Genomic DNA, 18,865 nt, shown 5'->3' with positions numbered 1-18,865 from the left:
GGAGGCTTCTTTCTTTTATAGGTTACTTGGCAGTTTCTCTGTTTCTACATGAAAATCATGAACTGCTGCTTCTACTTGTGAACACAGTTGTGAAGGTACAGTGTTTTTGGAGGTCTGGAGGTAAAAAAAAGAAGGAAAAGGTGCAGGAGAAGCTTTTCCCATGTGCTAAAACATGAGCCAGTGGGGAAGACAACCAGCCTGGCTGAACAGAGAGCTCTGGCTGGAACTCAGGAGGAAAATAAGGAGAGTTTATGACCTTTGGAAGAAGGGTCAGGCAGCTCAGGAGGACTGTGTAATGACAGAGGATGAGGAAAAGGCTGAGGTAGTTAATACCTTCTTTGCCTTAGCCTTTAGCAGTAAGACCAGTTTCTGTCTGGGTACCCAGCCCCTGAGCTGGAGGACAGGGAGCAGAATGAATCTGAGGGGAAATGGTCAGCAACCTGCTACACCACTGAGACACACAAGTCTCTGAGGCTGGATGGGATCCACCCAGGGGGAAGTGGTCTAGAGCACAAGTCATATGAGGAGCAGCCGATGGAGGTCAGCCTGGAGAAAAGGAGGCTCTGAGGGGACCTTATTGCTCTTTAGAGCTACCTGAAAGAAGGTTATAGCCAGGTGGGGGTCAGTCTCTTCTCCCAGGTAATAAATGATAGGATGAGGAAATGGCCTCAAGCTGCACCAGGGAACATTTAGATTGGATATTAGGAAAAAATTCATGGAAAGGATTGTCAGACATTGGCACAGGCTGCCCAGGGCAGTGGTGAAGTCACCATCCCTGGAGGAATTTAAAAGATGTGTAGATGTGGCACTTGGGGACATGGTTTAGGAGTAGGCTTGGCACTGCTGCATTAGGGGTTGTACCTGATGCTCTTAAAGGTCTTTTCCAACCTAAACAATTTTATGGTTCTATAAACTAAACTTGGACTAATTCTTCCCATTTTGTCATATATATACTAATTAGTTCTGTCTTCCTCTCTTAAAGTCGCTGTTTCTTTGTTTAGCAGTGAAAATTTGGAATGGCTTTCTGTGGCTTTTTAATTTAATCTTGGCATTGCTGCTATTGAAGGCATATTTTAACATTGTTTCAAAGGACTTTTGCCATAAAACTTCCCGTTATAAAATGTACCAGTTATATACATTCTCAACTCCAGGAGGAGCCATGTGTGCATATTGCAATGTCAACTTCTGCTTTTAGCTAATGGCAAGTATCTGTTGCCTTCTCTGAGTTCCTCTGATAACTTCAACAGTTTGGAGTGACACTGCAAATCTGTTGCCTAATAATATTTCAGTTATTTCTCTATTGCTGCCTCTTACAGGGAGCAGTTATGACTTACTATAACTCTTTCTGAGTAATGATTACTTTTGTATTGTAAGTTGCCAAAGTCACAGAAATTATAGATGAAAGTGATGCTCATTTTGTTGCTGTGATTCAAAACTGGTTTATAATATTTAAGAATATAACTTGAAACTCTTAAGAGGTGAAAAATGAGAGTCCACAAATTACCGAACCAAATGGGAGCTAAAACCTATCTGGGACAAATGAACAGAGCAAGTTATATCAGCTGAAAATCTTACACATGTAATTTGTTTGGAAAAACAATTGTATCCTTGTATTTCATTAATTCATCCTTCTTTGATTTAAGATTATAGTGAGCTGTATCTACTATTTGTATTTGGAAGAGACTGAGGTTTTATTCTGTTGTAGAATGTTATGTATAATTTGCAATTGCTCCTTGGGGAGTAGGTAATATGTTAGTGTATAAATACGTAATTGTCAGTGTTATTGAGTTTGTTCTTTTTCTTGTTTTTTTAATTCTTTTGGCTACATCAAAGGCACTAGAGAGAATACTATTGAATTCTGTGAGAAGTGCCTCATCCCCCTGATCCAGCTAGCTGGGGGCTCAACATATTTTTTTGAAGTCATCCAGTAATTTCAGTAAACAAAAATTGATTGTAGCTCTTTAAGTGTATGTGTTAATCTCACATACACTTAAAATGTGAATGTACTTCTCTAACACCAGTGTGGGGAGCTGCTTGTTCCTCCTGCCTGTATAAGAGAAGAAAAGAGCCTGAATAGCTCAGTGAGAGCTGACACCTCTCAAATACAAGCAGACCACAGGATGCCTGGCAGCAAGACTCCTTGCTGTGGGTGGGCTGTGTGGGTGACTAAATCCAGGCTGCTTATCAAAGCTTTGGGGTATGTCTGTGTGGAATTTCGAAGTCTAAATAAAAAAAATGATTGTCTTATTTCAATGATTGTAACAGGACTTACAGAGCACTAATCTAGTAGAAGTCTGCATGGCATTAACTGTTGTCAGCCAGATCTTTCCACGGGAGATGATTCCAGCTGTTTTGCCCCTAATAGAGGACAAGCTCCAGCATTCTAAGTATGTATTCACTTACAGAATGTCAAATGGCCTTGTACGGTTGAATAACTTAATTTTGGAAGTAGCTTTAGTAAACTGATGTTTCTTCTTTGAGTTGATCATTGTAATTATTACCTTGAGAAATTGTTCCTCTCCTAGTTTTGTCTCTTGGATTCTCATCTCATTTATTTGCAGCCTTGACTGAGTATTGGATAGGTATTAATATTTTTTTCATAGCCACTTTTGATAGATAAATGTAATTGAATTTATTTGCTGGAGTCCTTTTAACTAATGTGATGGAGAAGTGTTTGTAGAATAGGTGGAGAAACAGATTAGGATCCTTGAACTTCACTGTTTTTTTGTTTGTTTTTTTTTTTTTTAATAAAGTTCTGTATACAAACTTTGATAAAAGTGTATCTGCAGACCCCAGTACCCTTGAATTGTTTGAATCTTAGTTCATAATATCCCATACACAGAAGATAATACGATAAATGTTCTGTTGATTAGAAAGGGAACTGCAGAATGAGCTGACCCTGTAACTTCTAGACGTGTTTTTAGCACTGCACTTATCACCACAACAGATTAGTCATGGCCTATGTCATTGTTTATTTGGTGGCCATTCTTTTGAATCATCCATCTGACATCAAGCCCTACCGTGTTTTAAATTTTGCTTTGTCACTTCCCCACTTAGGTGCTATTTGCCAAGTCATTTGTTGCCAAATCTATAAAACATGGGTTCCATTTCTCTACAAATCATGGTGTTCTGATGTCTGGCCACATGATTTTACATTGCTTTAAAAACAAAAAGGAGTTGTTTTGTCAAGTATTAAAAAAATGCACAAACAGCTTCATTTTGTTAAGTGTAGATCTCATTTCAGGGAAATTATCCGAAGAAAAGCTGTTCAAGCTCTGTATAAATTCTATCTCATTGCTCCTAACCAAGTTCAGCATATTCACGACAAGTTCCGGAAAGCCTTGTGTGACAGGGATGCAGGAGTCATGGCTGCTTCATTGCACATTTATCTTCAAATGATTAAGGTAGGCAAGGAATTGGAGGCACAACTGAGCTTGGGAGATACTTCCATGTGTATTTTTTCCTTTAAATACAGTGTACTGTGCAGAAGTTTAGCAGAAAACCCTTGCTTGTAATCATTAGAAAACGTGATCATGGATATCTGTGCTTTGTTTAGTCTCTGCTCTTCATTTAGCTTGACAGATGCACTTCTTGGATGATCTGAGTGCTCAGCATCATTGGGTCCTTAGCTATAGGATTGAAGTTCTACAGTGTGTTAAAGGGTTTGATGAAATTTGTAAATACAAGTTACATCTCCTCCCTTTGCAAATGTGTGAGAAAAGGGCACAGGTTTAAAGAGAAGAGCTTACAGGTGTTGAGGGATGAGAGCAGATGTTTGATTTAAAGAAATGAAACTATCAGTATTGCTATTTTGACCTTCCTAAAGTTATGGATTATTTTTACTTTTGAGTTGTATCAAAATGTTTGAATTGTATTTTTTGTTCTTTATGTAGGAAAACTCATCTGCATACAAGGACTTGACTGGGAGTTTTGTAACCATCCTAAAGCAGGTGGTGGGAGGAAAGCTCTCCTCTGACTTCAACTATCACAGTGTGCCAGCACCATGGTTACAAATTCAGCTTTTAAGAATATTGAGGCTGTTAGGAAAAGATGATCCAAGGTAACCAGATTTTTCTCTGTAATTAATACTTTGAAGGTACAAAGAGTACAGTCACAGCCTGTACCTCATAGGCAGCTTTCTGCTTTGGGTTTGATTTTCTTTGGAAGAGGATTTTGGTGTTTATATGCCTTACACATTTGTTAGTAACCAAGACAGTAAGCACAGTAGTTTCTGAAAAATTAGTTTCATGGCTTCTGGATTGGTAAAACGATTGATTATTCAGGAATATGCTTAAAATATATTTTTTGCTGAGATTTTCATGACAAGGTTGCCAAATAACGGTGTGAAAATCTGGAGTAAAGCTATTTTAAAAATCCCTGCCATTTTGTGAGGACCAAAGATCCTTTTCTTGTTGATGTTTTATTTATGTGAGCAGTGAGGGAAGTGTTTTTGTTCTTGCAATATGGTAAATGTTTCTTTTAAAAGCTGTAAACATCTTGTTAAATGCCATTTAGGAACACGTTTGAGCTCTACCATGTAAAGAGAATTTGTGGATATGAATAATGTGTTACAGATTTCAATACTAGTATTGAGCTGTGTGGCAAAATAAGGCTACATACTTATTAGTGCTACAATTAATTTCAAATATTTTCTTTCTCAAACAGCACAAGTGAATTGATGTATGATGTTCTAGATGAATCTTTAAGAAGAGCAGAGATAAATCATAATATCACATATGGTGGGTGAGGTTATTTTACATAATTATGAATGTTTGAAAAGATTGAAAATGTGAGTAGTTGATTGTGCTAAAGTACTTGTGCAGTACTTGGGAAAAATCTAATTATCTTCTTAATAACATTCTTAAGTGTATTGTTAGGTGTCCAACGAGTAAATAGTAGAACAAGTGATACAGGTACAGCAGAATTTTTTATCATTGAAGTGAACCATTTTTATTTGCTGGGCATTCATTTTGACTGAAAAGCCTCTCTCCTGTGTTTGCATTGACCTTGCCCTTAAGCACAACAATTTAGCTTCTTCATGGAGGCTCTTCCTGGGCATTGCTTAAGTTGAAATAAGCAGTAAAAGAAGATCCTAGTGATGTATTTCTGTTTATTAAAAATGCTTAGATCTTTTCACTGCCCTGAGAAAGGCAATGGGTGGTGTGCCAGAGTGACTGTGTTAGTTCTTTGCAGCTGTGTAGAGCTTTTCTTCTAGGCACAGTTAATAAGCATTACACCTCCAGAGTTCAGTGATAGTGGTGCCTGTGAAAAGATGTTTTTGGCAGACATCTCAATGGAAAATTTCTAAACCTTGATAGAAGGTTCATTTTGGTAGAAGGTCATTATCTTCTCAGTAGAGAAAGCTGGGTTTGTTGTTAGAGCAAAGCAAAAGGAGTAATCGTGCTGTTAAAAAGTTGAGCAATTTGTCTTTTGCCTTCTCCCCAGGTCTTAATACCTCCCCAAACTCCCAGATCTGATGCTCTAGAACCCTACATTAAGAGCTGTTCCACTATTAAAAAAACTCTTAACACCCTCATTGTTTTATTGGTAAAGTAAAGCCCCTGTGCTAATGGAATGGAAAGAAAATTGAAACTTTCTTAAAACAGCACTGAAGGGTGAAAAATTCAAAAAGGAACATGGCTCAGAGCTGGAGATGTCTAACACCTGCTTGATGTAAAGCATTGTGTAAGCTTCACTTCCACTCAAAAGAAGAGCTTTGGGGAGGTATTCTCTTGTAGTAAATAATAAATGAAGAAGCATCTGTCAGATGTTTAGAGCATTCAGTTTACTGCTTCTGTTCTTTTAGGCAAGAACATACAAGATATTGGGAGGTGTGTTGCCTTGTAATACAGACAATTTGCACTTGCTAAGAGTTAAACATTAAATTTGTTTTAAGCACTTAAAGGGCCAAAGTGGGCAGTTCATTATGATTTGGACAAGGACATAGAATTTCGGTATGTAGTTTTTGTTCACCCCATAAGTGTTTTATGAAACTTTAGTTGATGATCCCAAAACCAACAAAAATGTAATTGAGTGTTTACTCTTTCTTATACAGTGTCCTTGGATATTGCATGTTTCTTGCTTCTTGTAGGCAGTTGAGTACTGAATATGCCAGTCTTTCTCAGATTTAGTTTTTGTAATGCTTAACAAGAGTAGGGGGTTGTCTGTTGCAAAATTCAGTTAGTGACTGACTTATAAAAACAGCTTAAAATGACATCATAATTTTAATGCTAATTAACTTGGGAGACTAACTTGGTCTGAGTCATTTCCCAGATGTTGCCACAAAGGATTAATTACTTCTTGTGTTGTTCAGTTTACTTCTAGATTTTTCCCAAATAACTATACAAAGTTGGAGTTTGTTTTTTTTTTCTTTGTGTTTTGGTTTTGTTTTGGGTTTTTTTAATAAGAATGTTCTTGGGATGATTTTGGCTGTTGGTAGTAGCTAAGAAATCATATGAATTATCCGAAGATCCTTTGTTTCAAATCCTTTATAGTTGCCCATTGGCTTTCTGATGACTGCCCCAGTCCAGTGCCTTGAGCAACTATAGGAGTCTTCAAGGTTGGAAGAACTTTAAGGACAGAAAGTTGTATGCACAATGGCAAGGGCTAATAAAACTGTATATACTAAAGAAGATAGACTTTTATCCTGCTTTTCTTTGTCAGTGGGTATTCTGGTTAGATTCAGTGGGGGTGGGACAGCACTGCAATTCCCTGAGACAGTCATTGAGTTTGTTAAACAATTTTCAGTTACAGAAGTGTTTAACACGTTCATTCTGTGTCTTCCACCCCACAGCAATCTTGTTTGAATGTGTTCACACAATTTATACAATTCATCCCAAAGCTGAGCTACTTGAAAAGGCTGCCAAGTGCATTGGAAAATTTGTTTTGTCACCCAAAATTAACTTGAAATACTTAGGTAAGGTTGCTTGATTTCATTACACCGTTTTGAATTTGGCCATAGTAGTCTACATTCTCTTACATCTCTTGCAATCACTTACATTCTAGGTTTAAAGGCTCTGACCTATGTTATCCAGCAGGATCCTAACCTGGCACTTCAGCACCAGCTGACAATAATTGAATGTCTGGACCATCCAGATCCCATTATTAAAAGGGAGGTCAGTGAATTTCTAAACATTAAAAATGAAGTTAGTTTTTAAGATGGGTGCTAGGTTTTCTAAAGTGAGTAGTGTAAAAGGCATACTATGTTTGGTACTGTGAGAGAGCAGTTGCAAACAATATTAATGTGACAAGCTCTGTAGATAAGCAGTGTATTTAATTTAAGAATTGCTAAACTCAATTTGGCATAATACTAAAATTTTTTGTTGTTTACCTGCTTCCTTTTTTCAGTTATCAGAGCTAATTATTTTTTTTTATTTCAGACTTTAGAGCTTCTCTATAGGATTACAAATGGACAGAATGTAATTGTCATAGTTCAGAAGATGCTTGACTACTTAAAAGAAAGCAAAGAAGAATATGCTGTCATCAACTTAGTTGGCAAAATAGCAGAACTAGCTGAGAAATATCCTTTTCTTTTTCTGAACTAGCTGAGAAATATCCTTTATTTTTCTGAAACTTTTGAAGTCAGAGCTCAGACAGGAAGTGTTAAAGCTGTGCTCTCCACTCTTTCAAATGCAAAAAAAGTGTGCAAAAGAGAACTGGTACAAAAGTGACTGCAGTGTTTCTTGTATTTCACTGAGACGGAGTAATGACCCTCAAAATACTTTGTTTTGGCTAAGGAGTTCAGCATTAAAACCTTATGGTTTTAAATTCAAACTTGGAAGTCTTACACCACTGCAAGAAGAGAAATGTCTCACTGCTACATGAAGTGCTATTCTGTAATTGTTGGAGTGATCTTCTTGCAGGGAACTCTTCGTTAGTGTATGGATTTTGAGAATAACACACTTGGACAGAAATAAAGGAAAGATTCTTTAACAAGTCCAAAAAGATGGAAGTGAATATTAGGGACTTGGGATATGGTGGACATTACTGTTAGACCTGTGATTGCTGTATTTTCTGTGATTTTTTGTCTGGTAATTTGAGTTGTAAGCTCTTACAACAGAGAACTAACTACCTTACCATCCTGTTCGTCTGGTAATTTGAGTTGTAAGCTCTTATAACAGAGAACTACTTTACCATCCTGTTTGTGCCCTGCTTGGCATGGAATAGTGTACAAAAAAAGCTATGTTGTCCTGCAGCATGCAAAAAATGAGGCAATAATATTAGTGTTTCTGTTTTCATGAAATTTATAGGAAACACTGTCTAAAAGATACAGGAATATTTCCCCTTCAGTTAGATTGAGCTTATGTTGGACCATCAGATCCCCAACTTATTGGGGAGAGCAGAATATTTCCCCTTCAGTTAGATTGAGCTGATGTTGGACCATCAGGTCCCCAGCTTATTGGGGAGAGCAAGGTGCATGGCTTATTTGTGGAAAAGTTGTTTCCTTAGGAAACACTAAATAAGAAAGAAAAAGTTATGCCTTAGCACTTCATTCCTTAACACCTGGACACGTATGCCCCTAACAATGAGTGGTTCATCCAGACAATGAATGCTGTGTTTTCAGTTGGAGGTGATGTTGTGCATACTGATATCCCAAACAACTTTCTGAGGTTGTTGGCTGAAGGTGAGTAACTCCTTGAATGCTCTGAAGAATGAGGCATGTTCCTTAATTATCTGGGATTGTGTGTTTGTTTTTTTTCTTGAAATGTACTTGGAAATATTTGGCAGGACAAGCTCTTTGTTTCAGGGAAAGTATGTATTGTTTTCTTCCAGGATTTGATGATGGAAAAGAAGATTATCAACTACGGATGTATGCAGTACAGTCTTACTTAGCATTACTGGAAGAGGAAGATGCATTGTATCCACAGAAATTCCTTCAAGTTATGTGTTGGGTAAGGTCACAATTTAATACACAGATATGAGCAAACTGTCAGAGGTGGTGATGATTTTAATAAGTACTTTATAAACTGTTTTATTTTTAGTCCTGCATATTCTGGTTTTACTTGAAGTCAAGTTACTGTGCTGAAGTCTGTTTTTGGTGACCTTTTGGTGGCCAAGGACTCTTTGTAGCTTGTGGAAAAGCTGACTTGCTCCTTTTAAGGCAGGTGACCATTGGAATGGCTTAGCAGCCACCTGAATCTGAGTGCTGAGAGCCTTTCTGCCTTCATCAGAATTAGGCTAGGTGTGGTTGTGGAATGCATTTTATGCTCTGCCAGTGACTGTCCAAGTTCTATGCTGATATCATCCTGGTACCTGGTACTTCAGCTTCCATCCAAGGGAGAGGCTGCAGTATGAGCACATGATGTTTGTCAGGGCCTAGCTATGTTTAGTTTTCCTTTCAAGAAACCTATTTGATTTTCAAGAAGCTGAAAGTCTGCTGTGATAAACACAAAGATCATTTCAAGCCTTTTGACATTTAAAGCACAAAATGGTAAGGAAATAGTTTAGAACATGTTTAAATAATAGTTTCTTGAATGTGAGGTGGGTTTTATTGTGTTGTTACTCAGTACCACATTCTGATTTCAAAACTGAAAGCACTGCTCTGTGTGACTAAATGTGTATTTTTTCTGTTTTTTGTGAATAGGTATTGGGAGAATATTTTGGCCTTGTTACAGATGTTGATCCAGAAGTTATTTTGACAAAGCTGCACAGACTGTTGGGGAAAACCTTTGTTACTTCTGAAACTAAAGCATGGATAATGGCTGCATTCACCAAGATAGCATCACATACCACCTGTTCAAAAACAGTTGACACAGTAATCCAGGAACTCAGCAGCTCTCTAGATACTTGCATGAGACAGTATGCCTTTGAATTGAAACATCTGTATGAAGACAAGGCACTGATGAAAAACTTGCTTCCATTTGATGCTAGTTGCAATGATCTGGTGGTAAGACAGCTGCAAAGTGTCTTTTCCATGAACCTCTTTGTAGTAGAATGTTTTGGTAAATAAGTATTTTAAACATGAATGATACTTGCAGTTCTGACTGGTGCAGATCTGATTAAAGTGAGTTTTCAGAAATATACTCTTTCAGGCATATATGATGAATCATAATGTTTGTACTGAAAGATAAAGAACCACAGTGTATAGTTACTTAGCTGGAGCAGCTTTTAACAAAATCATTTCATACACCGATTTATTTTTAGTTGTCTCTTAGTTTTTAAAGACAAGGTAGGTCTGCTTTAGTGATAGTGATACCCTTTGAATTCAAGGGGTTTGCCTCCTACTTAAAAACTACTGTGATCTTGACCATGAAATTTCCATAGTAAATGATGGAAAATGATATTGATACTGCTGAGGTATTGAGAGGGTTTGTTTGAATTCAGTATTCTCCTATAGCAGTAGGATCAACCATTTTGGGAAAACTCAACTGTGTTGTTTTTCTTTCTTGTTTGGTAAATTCGCACTAAAAATCAATAGTGGAGGGCTTGAGTTACAAATCTCTAGCACAAAGTCTGTATCAACATACTTGCTTAACTGTCTGTTAATACAGCAGCTTTACAGGTAGATATGGGAGATGTGAGACTGAAGATCCTGATTTGCTGATAAGACACTATTATTCTGGTAACATCAGGGCCATGTAGAGAAAATACTTTCATTGCCTTTTCACTCCTTTTAATTGTGCATAGGTAGATGCTTCCTTATCTTTTCTGGATGGGTTTGTGGCTGAGGGACTTGGTCGTGGTGCAGCACCATATAAGCCTCATCACCAGAGACAAGAGGAGAAACTTTCTCAGGAAAAAGGTGACAGTTTACTGCATTTATTTAATAGCTGATAAATTACCTGATAAGTATTAACAATTTAGGTGTACAGTTACAATTACTTAAATAACATTAACTTAATACATCTCTTATCTGTAGACAAGAGTCAAGTTCAACTTAGATTTTAGTTTCACATCTTTCTAGCTGATGTGTATAGATTGTTGTTCTGCAGCTGAGAAGGGTTTATTTTAATCTCTGCTGGTCTGTAGGATTTGAAATTTATGGGGATTATTAAAATGAAAGCCTGAGAAGCTCAGCAGTAGAGGGGCACCGATTTTCAGAAAACAGATTTATTTCTTACTTTTTTTATGCCTCGTGGTAATTTTAAGACTGTCTTTCCTGCAGCTCTGAATTTTGAACCTTATGGATTGTCGTTTACTTCAAGTGTGTCCTCATCTGGCATTACTGGCAGACAGTCCCCCACTGGGTTATCTTTTGGTTCTGATACATCTGGTAATAGTGCTGAGACTGGGCACAAAGAGTGAGTTCATTTGTGTTTAAAATGAAGTATGTTTAAGCTTCTGTTCTTGTCAGTATCATGTGTCTTTGCTGCCTCATTGCATGGAACTAAAGAGAATGCAGTTGAACTTGGAAGCCTCTGTCATGTAAGAAGACATTCAGATGGCAACTTCTTTGTAATAACTAGGGAAAAAGTTAATGTGGTTGGACTCTGTTTCTACTGTCTTCACAGACTACAAATGAGGTGGTAGTTAATGCAGTAAAATTGGGGCAGGATTACCTGATGGTTACATTATCAAGTATTTTTTGTCTTCTTTTTCTTGCAGGCTACACTTACTTTAAATGGGATTACAATAATGTGCCTCTTAAGGAAACATTTTAGATAAAAGTGAGACTAAGATTTGCAGTGTAAGATGCTCCTTAAGTTTTAGAATGCTACAAATAAATCCCATTTCCATAGTTTCATACAAATGAATAACTTCATTTATACTCCAGTAAATTGGTATATAGGAAGCCTTCCCAGAATCTTTCTGGGAAACTTGTTTTCCTAGAATCTTTGTCCTGGGGAGAAAGATAAATACCATGTTGCTTGTATTCACTTTTTAAAACTTGCTCAAAACTTTATAAATGTAATCTGAAACTCTGGGTGAAGATGGCAAACCCAGTTTACTACTGGCTGCAGGTGTCTAATGCTGATGAGTATAGGTCTGTGCTTAGGACTATGTAGCCTAGTCCAAGTTGGCATTTGCAGGATGTTTTAAAAATAATGACTAACATTACTAATACAGAAATACATGCAGGTGCAAGTGTTCATTATATTCCACTCCTCACTGTCTATCAAAGTACCCAAGTTGTGAATGTTGTTTGAGTATTGTCCTGTTTTACCAATGTGATGTTCATACAGCTGATCCTGCTTTGTTTCGTTTGCCTTTATAGGACAAACACTCTGAAACTCGAGGGAGTGCGCAAGCTGTGGGGAAAAGAAGGTTATCTTCCAAAGAAAGAAAGCAAAGGAGGGAAAGAAAATGAGCCACAAACAGTTTCTTGTGGCAGCTTATTAGAAGGACTTGTTGTGGGTGAGCCTCCTGCATTGCACTCTGATCAAGGTGCCAGCCTCTCTGAGGAGGACAAAGAGAAGCAGCAGTTAGCATCAACTTTGTTCGTTGGGCTTGGAGCAAGTGCTGGTGTCAGTCTGGTAAGTGGTTCTTTTGAGACTTAACAGCTTAAAGTTTACATATAGCCTTATTTAAAATGAGATACTTGTATGTGAATGAAGGTAAAATTAATGTTGTGGTAAAAGAAAACAAAAAAACCCCAAGTCAGTGAAAATTACTTTTGCAATCTGATAATTTGTTAAGTACCTGAAACAGCTTGGATATTACTTGATGTAGCAACATCTGGAGCAGATATGATTTGGTAACTAGAACTTCTCTGTTTCCATGTTGTTCTTCAAGTTTTAGTCTGTTTTCCCAAAGAACTGCTCCTTGACACACCTTTGCAGAGCTGTTGCCATTCATTTGGCAGTAAGGCTAGAATTTGACACCCTATGGCAAGACCATTTTTAATTTATCTATGGTAATATGTAGAACATGAATGAATACACCATTAGGTGATCTTTTAAGACTGACATCATGTTAGCCAGCTCAAATCTTGGCATTTATCATTGGTTAACCAGAAACTGTTTACCTGTGCTTAGTTTTTAATAAGAGCTTTTAGTTTGTTTCAAGAACATAGAGCCATTCATGCATTATAAGCTAATTCAGTCTCTGTAAGAAATAGAACAAAAGTTTGGGTTCATTAAAATATTTGGAATCTATTTGTATTTGTCATCTGTATTGATTCTTTGGTCTTGCTCACTGCTTTGTGGTGTTAACAGTAACGTCATCTGTATTGATTCTTTGGTCTTGCCCACTGTTTTGTGGTGTTAACAGTAATACAACTGGTTGCTACAAGCTTCACCCATTTTTTCCTTTTCTTCCTTTTTTCCCTTTCAGATGGGGAAAGCAGACACAACAACTCAGAAGTTCAAAAGAAAATCAAAGATAAATGAAACCCAGAATAGTGAGGAGGCATCAGACTTCCAAGATAGTGCTGCTTCAGATTTTGGTTCTTTACTTGATACTGTTCCTATTAACATGGAAGACTGTGAGGATAGTACACAGACAAGGTTAAGGAAAGCCTCCTTGTGTTCTTCAGATATTGTAGAAGATAATTTAGCATTTGAAACACCTCAGTCCCTCAGAAAATCTGTGCTGGATGACAGACTCTCAGACAGTAAGCTGTCACAGTCCTCTTTGTTTGCTGATAGTAATATTGAAATTTTTCAGCCTTCTCCAAGTGCTCCATGTGAAAGTGCCAGTAAAACACCATTGGTCCCTTCCTTACCAGAAGAACTCAAAGAACTTCCTCACTCTGAGGTAGTGGAACTTTGTCAGAGTGATGCCTTAGCTGTGTATTTATGTAGGGTGTGGACAGATGACTCTCTGTTGCTCACTGTTTTTGTTTCCAATAAAACCACTTCTGCACTTAATGCTGTGAACTTAGTGTTTGAAGAGGCAGAACACTTTCAGGTAAGCAAGGTTGTTTCCATGTTATTTCAAATTCACTCCTGTCTTCTTGCTGTTTGCTTGCATTTAACTGTGTAATGTTTGGTTTAATGTAGCAGCCAGTCGTTTTCCCAGAGCATTTCCTTAAAACCTATGGAATGGCTGTTACACACATTCTAAAGGTGCTGAAAGAAATCTCAGTATAACCTTAGTGTCATTGGGTATAAATTTAGCATCTCACTTTTTAATTCACCTTGGTTTTGTTTCCTAGTGTTTGCTTCCATATAACAAAGATTATGAATTTTCAGTACTGAGTCAAACCTAACCAGTTGCATTTGGAATGGTCTGACTTGACAGAGAAACCACTGGAACTTTTTTGTCTGTGTGTGGTTTTTGGGTTTATGCATTCATTTGTATTTACCTGAAAGGCAAATATGATGTGGTTGCTTACCTGACATAAAATTTGTGTAAGCTTGCTTCAGGTTTTTTTTTTTATTCTTGCAAAAAACTTGTCTTATTTCCAAAACATTTGTATTTCCTTCTCATTCTGTGAATTGTGAATGGTCAGTTTATTTATGTGAATGGTCAGTTTATTTACGTGAATGGTCACTTTATTTATGTGAATGGTCAGTTTATATGAAGCACTTAGTATTAAGGAGAATTAAGCAGAATGTTTGATTTAGAATTGACTTAAATCAAGGAACTGCTAATTGGTTATTAAGTTATTTCTTTCCTCAAGGAACTGCTAATTGGTTATTAAGTCATCTTCTTTCACATTTCTGGTTTGGATCAAACCTGTCATGGCCCTGATAGAAAGGCATCTCATCTCTAGTTTTTCCTCTGAATTCACTGAAGTTCCCACACAGATTGCTGCTGTGGATAGAATCTGTTACTCCTATGTTTGGGGAGGCCAGGGACTGCTGAGTAATCTTGAAATCATCCTTGTTATTAGGATGATTTCCCAACTTCTTGCTTTTAGCATATGGCTTGGGGTATGTTGCAATGCTGCTTGCTTGGGTATTAGTTTATTTCGGAACTGAACTACAGCATTCAGGTTCTTGCAGTTCTTGGTGCAGTTATTTGGAGGTGGGGGAGCCAATTGTCAGAAAGAGATGAATTTCACCAGTGTTTTACTTCACATAGAAAGTTTGTAGATGTTAATGATTGATTTGTCTTTCCTGAGGGCTGAGAAATGGTAGCTCTGTTCACTTGTCAAATAGTCCAAGAAAAATCAACAGAAATAAAGGCACTTACATAATTTGATAGCTGGATGTGACTCACTTGAACAACTTGACAGCAAGTCTTATGTTCTGTATTCCCTTTTAAACATTATATAGGTTTTGGAGAGTGCCACCTACCAGTTTCCTGTAATTGAAGCTCAAAGTGTGGAACATTGCCAGAAGTGTGTGTGTATGAACAAAATCTGTATGCAAGGAATTCTTTCTGGCTCCGTTAATTACCAGTCAGAGACGGAAACTTGCCTTGAATTTTCAGTAACTTTATCACTGATGGACTTCATCAGGTAAATAAAAGTTTTTAAAAACACTTGTACTCAACTAAGTATTAGACAAGGATCATTTGACTATGAAAATATAAGGCTTCATGTTGAGCAGCTAATTTTAATCTGAGAGGGCTGCTGAAGATAGTAAATGAATGTTTCACACTTGCAAAAAAGGGGCAAAGTTCCAGGAAGAAGTACAAATCCAGGGAGAATATTGACAGTAGCTGCAGGTTAGAATAGTCTTGAACTGCAGAAGGTGTTTTTCAGGAGGCTGAACTGAGTGAACAGAAGGGCATGGTGGTTTAAAATATGGCATAATGTAAACATGTCAAACTGAAACAAGTGATTTGAGTGCTGAGACCAACATGTTACATGAGAAGCCTGACAACTTCTGCAGTGGAGGAAAAAGCTCGTAACTTTTAATTTTTGAACACTTCATTTGTTTTAGCAATAGAGAGCCCAAGTGTCCTTTTTCTAGAAGAGTTTTCTTTTTGAAGTGAAATTCATAAATGTATTTGTTTTTAGATTTTGAGATCTAAAGCAAGGAATAGAAACTTTTTAAAATGTTAAGCTGAAAGGAGGATGGGTTTGCTTAAACTCATATGTATTTGCTTATTGCTTGCTCTATTGTCCAGTTGCTTCCAGAGCTGATTATTTTTGAGACCAAATATACTCTCACTTATGTATCTTATTTCACTAAGATATATGGTGAACTTCTTTTTAGGCCGATGGAAATGACTACAGAAGACTTTGGGAAACTCTGGTTGTCTCTTTCCAATGATGTGAAGCAGAATATAAAAATGTCTTCTGAAGATTCCCTTTCAGCAGCTCTGAATACACTGCAACAAAAGCTGAAACTCCACATAGTTGACATTATAGGTGAGTGAAAGTATACTGTAAAGTTGCTCACAAGCTATAATTTGTCCCAGTAAAATAAGTGCATGGAAGTGAGTGTCTTGCAAGTTTAAGGCAGGGAATGTTTGGGAGCACAGGAGCATTGTCCTATGGATTTTGTGTGCCTGACTTGGGTCTGAGGGTGATGTAAAGGAACAAGTGCACGGCAAACAGTAAGTTTAACAAGGGTGAAAACTTGCATTGTGAAAAGTTTTAGATAGGACAAAAAGAGGGGCATGAAGTTATATGAAAAATAGTATTGTGGTTTAGTCCCAGCTAGCAACCAAAAACCACACAGCTGCTTTCACACTCCCGCACCAAAGAGATGGGCGTGAGAATTAGAAGGGTAAGAGCTAGAAAAACTCAATGGGTAGAGATAAAGACAGTTTAATAGAAAAAGCAAAAGCTGCACACACAAGCAGAGCAAACCAAGGAATTAATTCACTGCTTCCCATGGACAGGAAGTGTTCAGCCATCTCCAGGAGAGCAGAGCCCATCACGTGTAACTGTTCCTTGGGAAGACAAACACCATCCCTCCAAACACTTCCCTTTCCTCCCCCTTTATATACTGAGCATGATGTCATATGGTATGGAACATCCCTTTGGTCAGTTTGGGTCACCTGTTCTGTCTGTGTTGCCTCTCAATCTCCTGTGCACCCCCAACTCATTTGCCAGCGTGGCAGTATGGAAAGCAGCAAAGGCCTTGACTCTATATAAGTTCTGCTGAGCAGTAACCAAAACGTCTCTGCATTATCAACTCTGTGCCCTGCACAAATCCTAAACATAGCCCCATCCCAGCCACTGTGAAGGAAGTTAACTCCACTTCAGCCCAAACCAGCACAAATAGGAAGCTGGGATTTCTCCATGATTTGTGGTGATGTCTTAGAGGAGTTAGGGGTAAGACTGGAAGATAACAGCAGACATGGAGTTTGAAAGTGTGAAGTATGCTATAGCAGTTGTTGATTGTTCTTTGGCAGTATGGAAAGCAGCAAAGGCCTTGACTCTATATAAGTTCTGCTCAGCAGTAACCAAAACATCTCTGCATTATCAACCCTGTGCCCTGCACAAATCCTAAACATAGCCCCATCCCAGCCACTGTGAAGGAAGTTAACTCCACTTCAGCCCAAACCAGCACAAATAGGAAGCTGGGATTTCTCCATGATTTGTGGTGATGTCTTAGAGGAGTTAGGGGTAAGACTGGAAGATAACAGCAGACATGGAGTTTGAAAGTGTGAAGTATACTATAGCAGTTGTTGATTGTTCTTTTCTTTTTTTTTCCTGTGGCCTCTTGTTTTAAGGTAATGAGGGAATACTGGCCTGCCAGCTGCTTCCATCTGTGCCCTGCCTGCTGCACTGCCGTACTGACTCAGGGCTGTTGGCTGTGTGGTTCAGATCACCTTGTGCTGCTCTTCCAGATGGTTTGCTCTATCAGTGTCAAAAGGTGATGGAGGAATCCTAATAACAATAGTGCCTGCCTTAATCTATTGGTGTGAAAAGCAAATCAAAGATTTATACAGTTGCACAGATAATTACCAAAGCTAAATTAAGATACTGCTTCTTGAAGTATTAAAAGTTTTCTTCCAGCTGGCATGTCATGTGGACTTGTGGGGGAAGAACAACGACCTAAATTAAGCCTGCAAAAACGTGCTCAGGACTGTACAGTACATCAAAGTATTATTACCTGTTTAAGTGAAATGTATATTTCTTAATTTTGTTGTAAATTACTGAAAGTATTTATTTTTATTATGCAGCTTTTATAGATGTCAACAGTTATTCCTCATGGCAACTACTTAAATATGATTTTAAAGAAAACATATTTCCGTTATGAGGTCAGACTTGATCAGTTACCAGGATCATCTAATTTTATTTTGATAATTTTTTCTAAAGCTCTTTTTAAGCACTGCTGGCAACAAGACCCATGTTGGTGGTTGTATAAAGTAACTTATGTAGCAACAAATGCAGTTTTAAAACAGTTAAAAGATTTTAGGAAGCAAAACACTTCTTATGATCTTTGATATTTGCCCTTGAAGCACTAACATCTTGAACAGGTTTTTGATAGGAGTCAGGAATGTGAAATCATATGGAAGGAACTCCTGGGGGATGATCTAAGGCCCTTCAGGTTAGTTCCTGTCTGCAGTTCTTTCTGACCTGTGTTTCAGTCTCGTTCCCTTTCCATAGGGGTCAGTGACAGTCACTGAGCATTTGTGCATGCCTAAAGCAAAGTTTCACATGGATCAGGTCTGAGGTGACCTAGCTGGGAGCAGTTGGATGTGCACGTGTTGACTAGTTTAGTTGTTGGGTGGTCAACATGTTCATTGCTCTCAGTCAATCCTATAAATTTAATCTGGGCCACTATCTTTGTCCATGGAAATTCACATGGGGAAAACTTTCATTTATTTTTACTTCTAATTATTTATGGCCTCAGTATTGCTCTTCAAACATTTGACTTGCACAGACTGCATTGTGTGTGCACGGCCAGGGACTGCAGCAAGGCATGAGAGATTAAATCAAGAGCAGCATATGTGAAAAATGTGTCTGAGTAGATTGTCTTCCCCTCTTCCTGAAATAACCTCACAAGCTTGAAAATCCAGCAATCTTAATTTATTTAGATGCTAAAGAAAAGCTGGTACTGTTTAATATTATTTATAGCTGGTCATGTTTTCTATTTAAAAAACATCAAAGATTGTACACAGTTCAGACATGGTA

General features: G+C 37.8%; 1 protein-coding gene across 1 annotated transcript; it reads left to right on the top strand.

Annotated features, from left to right (window-relative positions):
- Positions 1-21: 21 nt before the first annotated feature.
- Positions 22-17,691, top strand: AP4E1 (adaptor-related protein complex 4, epsilon 1 subunit; the record flags this gene model as incomplete). Its single annotated transcript, XM_009081912.1, has 18 exons — positions 22-95; positions 2,266-2,387; positions 3,245-3,404; positions 3,894-4,060; positions 4,666-4,739; positions 6,794-6,916; positions 7,006-7,115; positions 7,380-7,519; positions 8,511-8,623; positions 8,773-8,891; positions 9,584-9,886; positions 10,627-10,741; positions 11,105-11,240; positions 12,155-12,413; positions 13,213-13,788; positions 15,102-15,286; positions 15,990-16,144; positions 17,458-17,691. Coding segments are annotated over 18 exons (3,092 nt in total), but the record flags the coding sequence as incomplete, so codon positions are not given.
- Positions 17,692-18,865: the final 1,174 nt, after the last annotated feature.

This window comes from Acanthisitta chloris, unplaced genomic scaffold (assembly GCF_000695815.1).
Source record: "Acanthisitta chloris isolate BGI_N310 unplaced genomic scaffold, ASM69581v1 scaffold22490, whole genome shotgun sequence".
Classification (NCBI taxonomy): domain Eukaryota; kingdom Metazoa; phylum Chordata; class Aves; order Passeriformes; family Acanthisittidae; genus Acanthisitta; species Acanthisitta chloris.
This window is presented reverse-complemented; position numbering and strand designations above follow the sequence as displayed.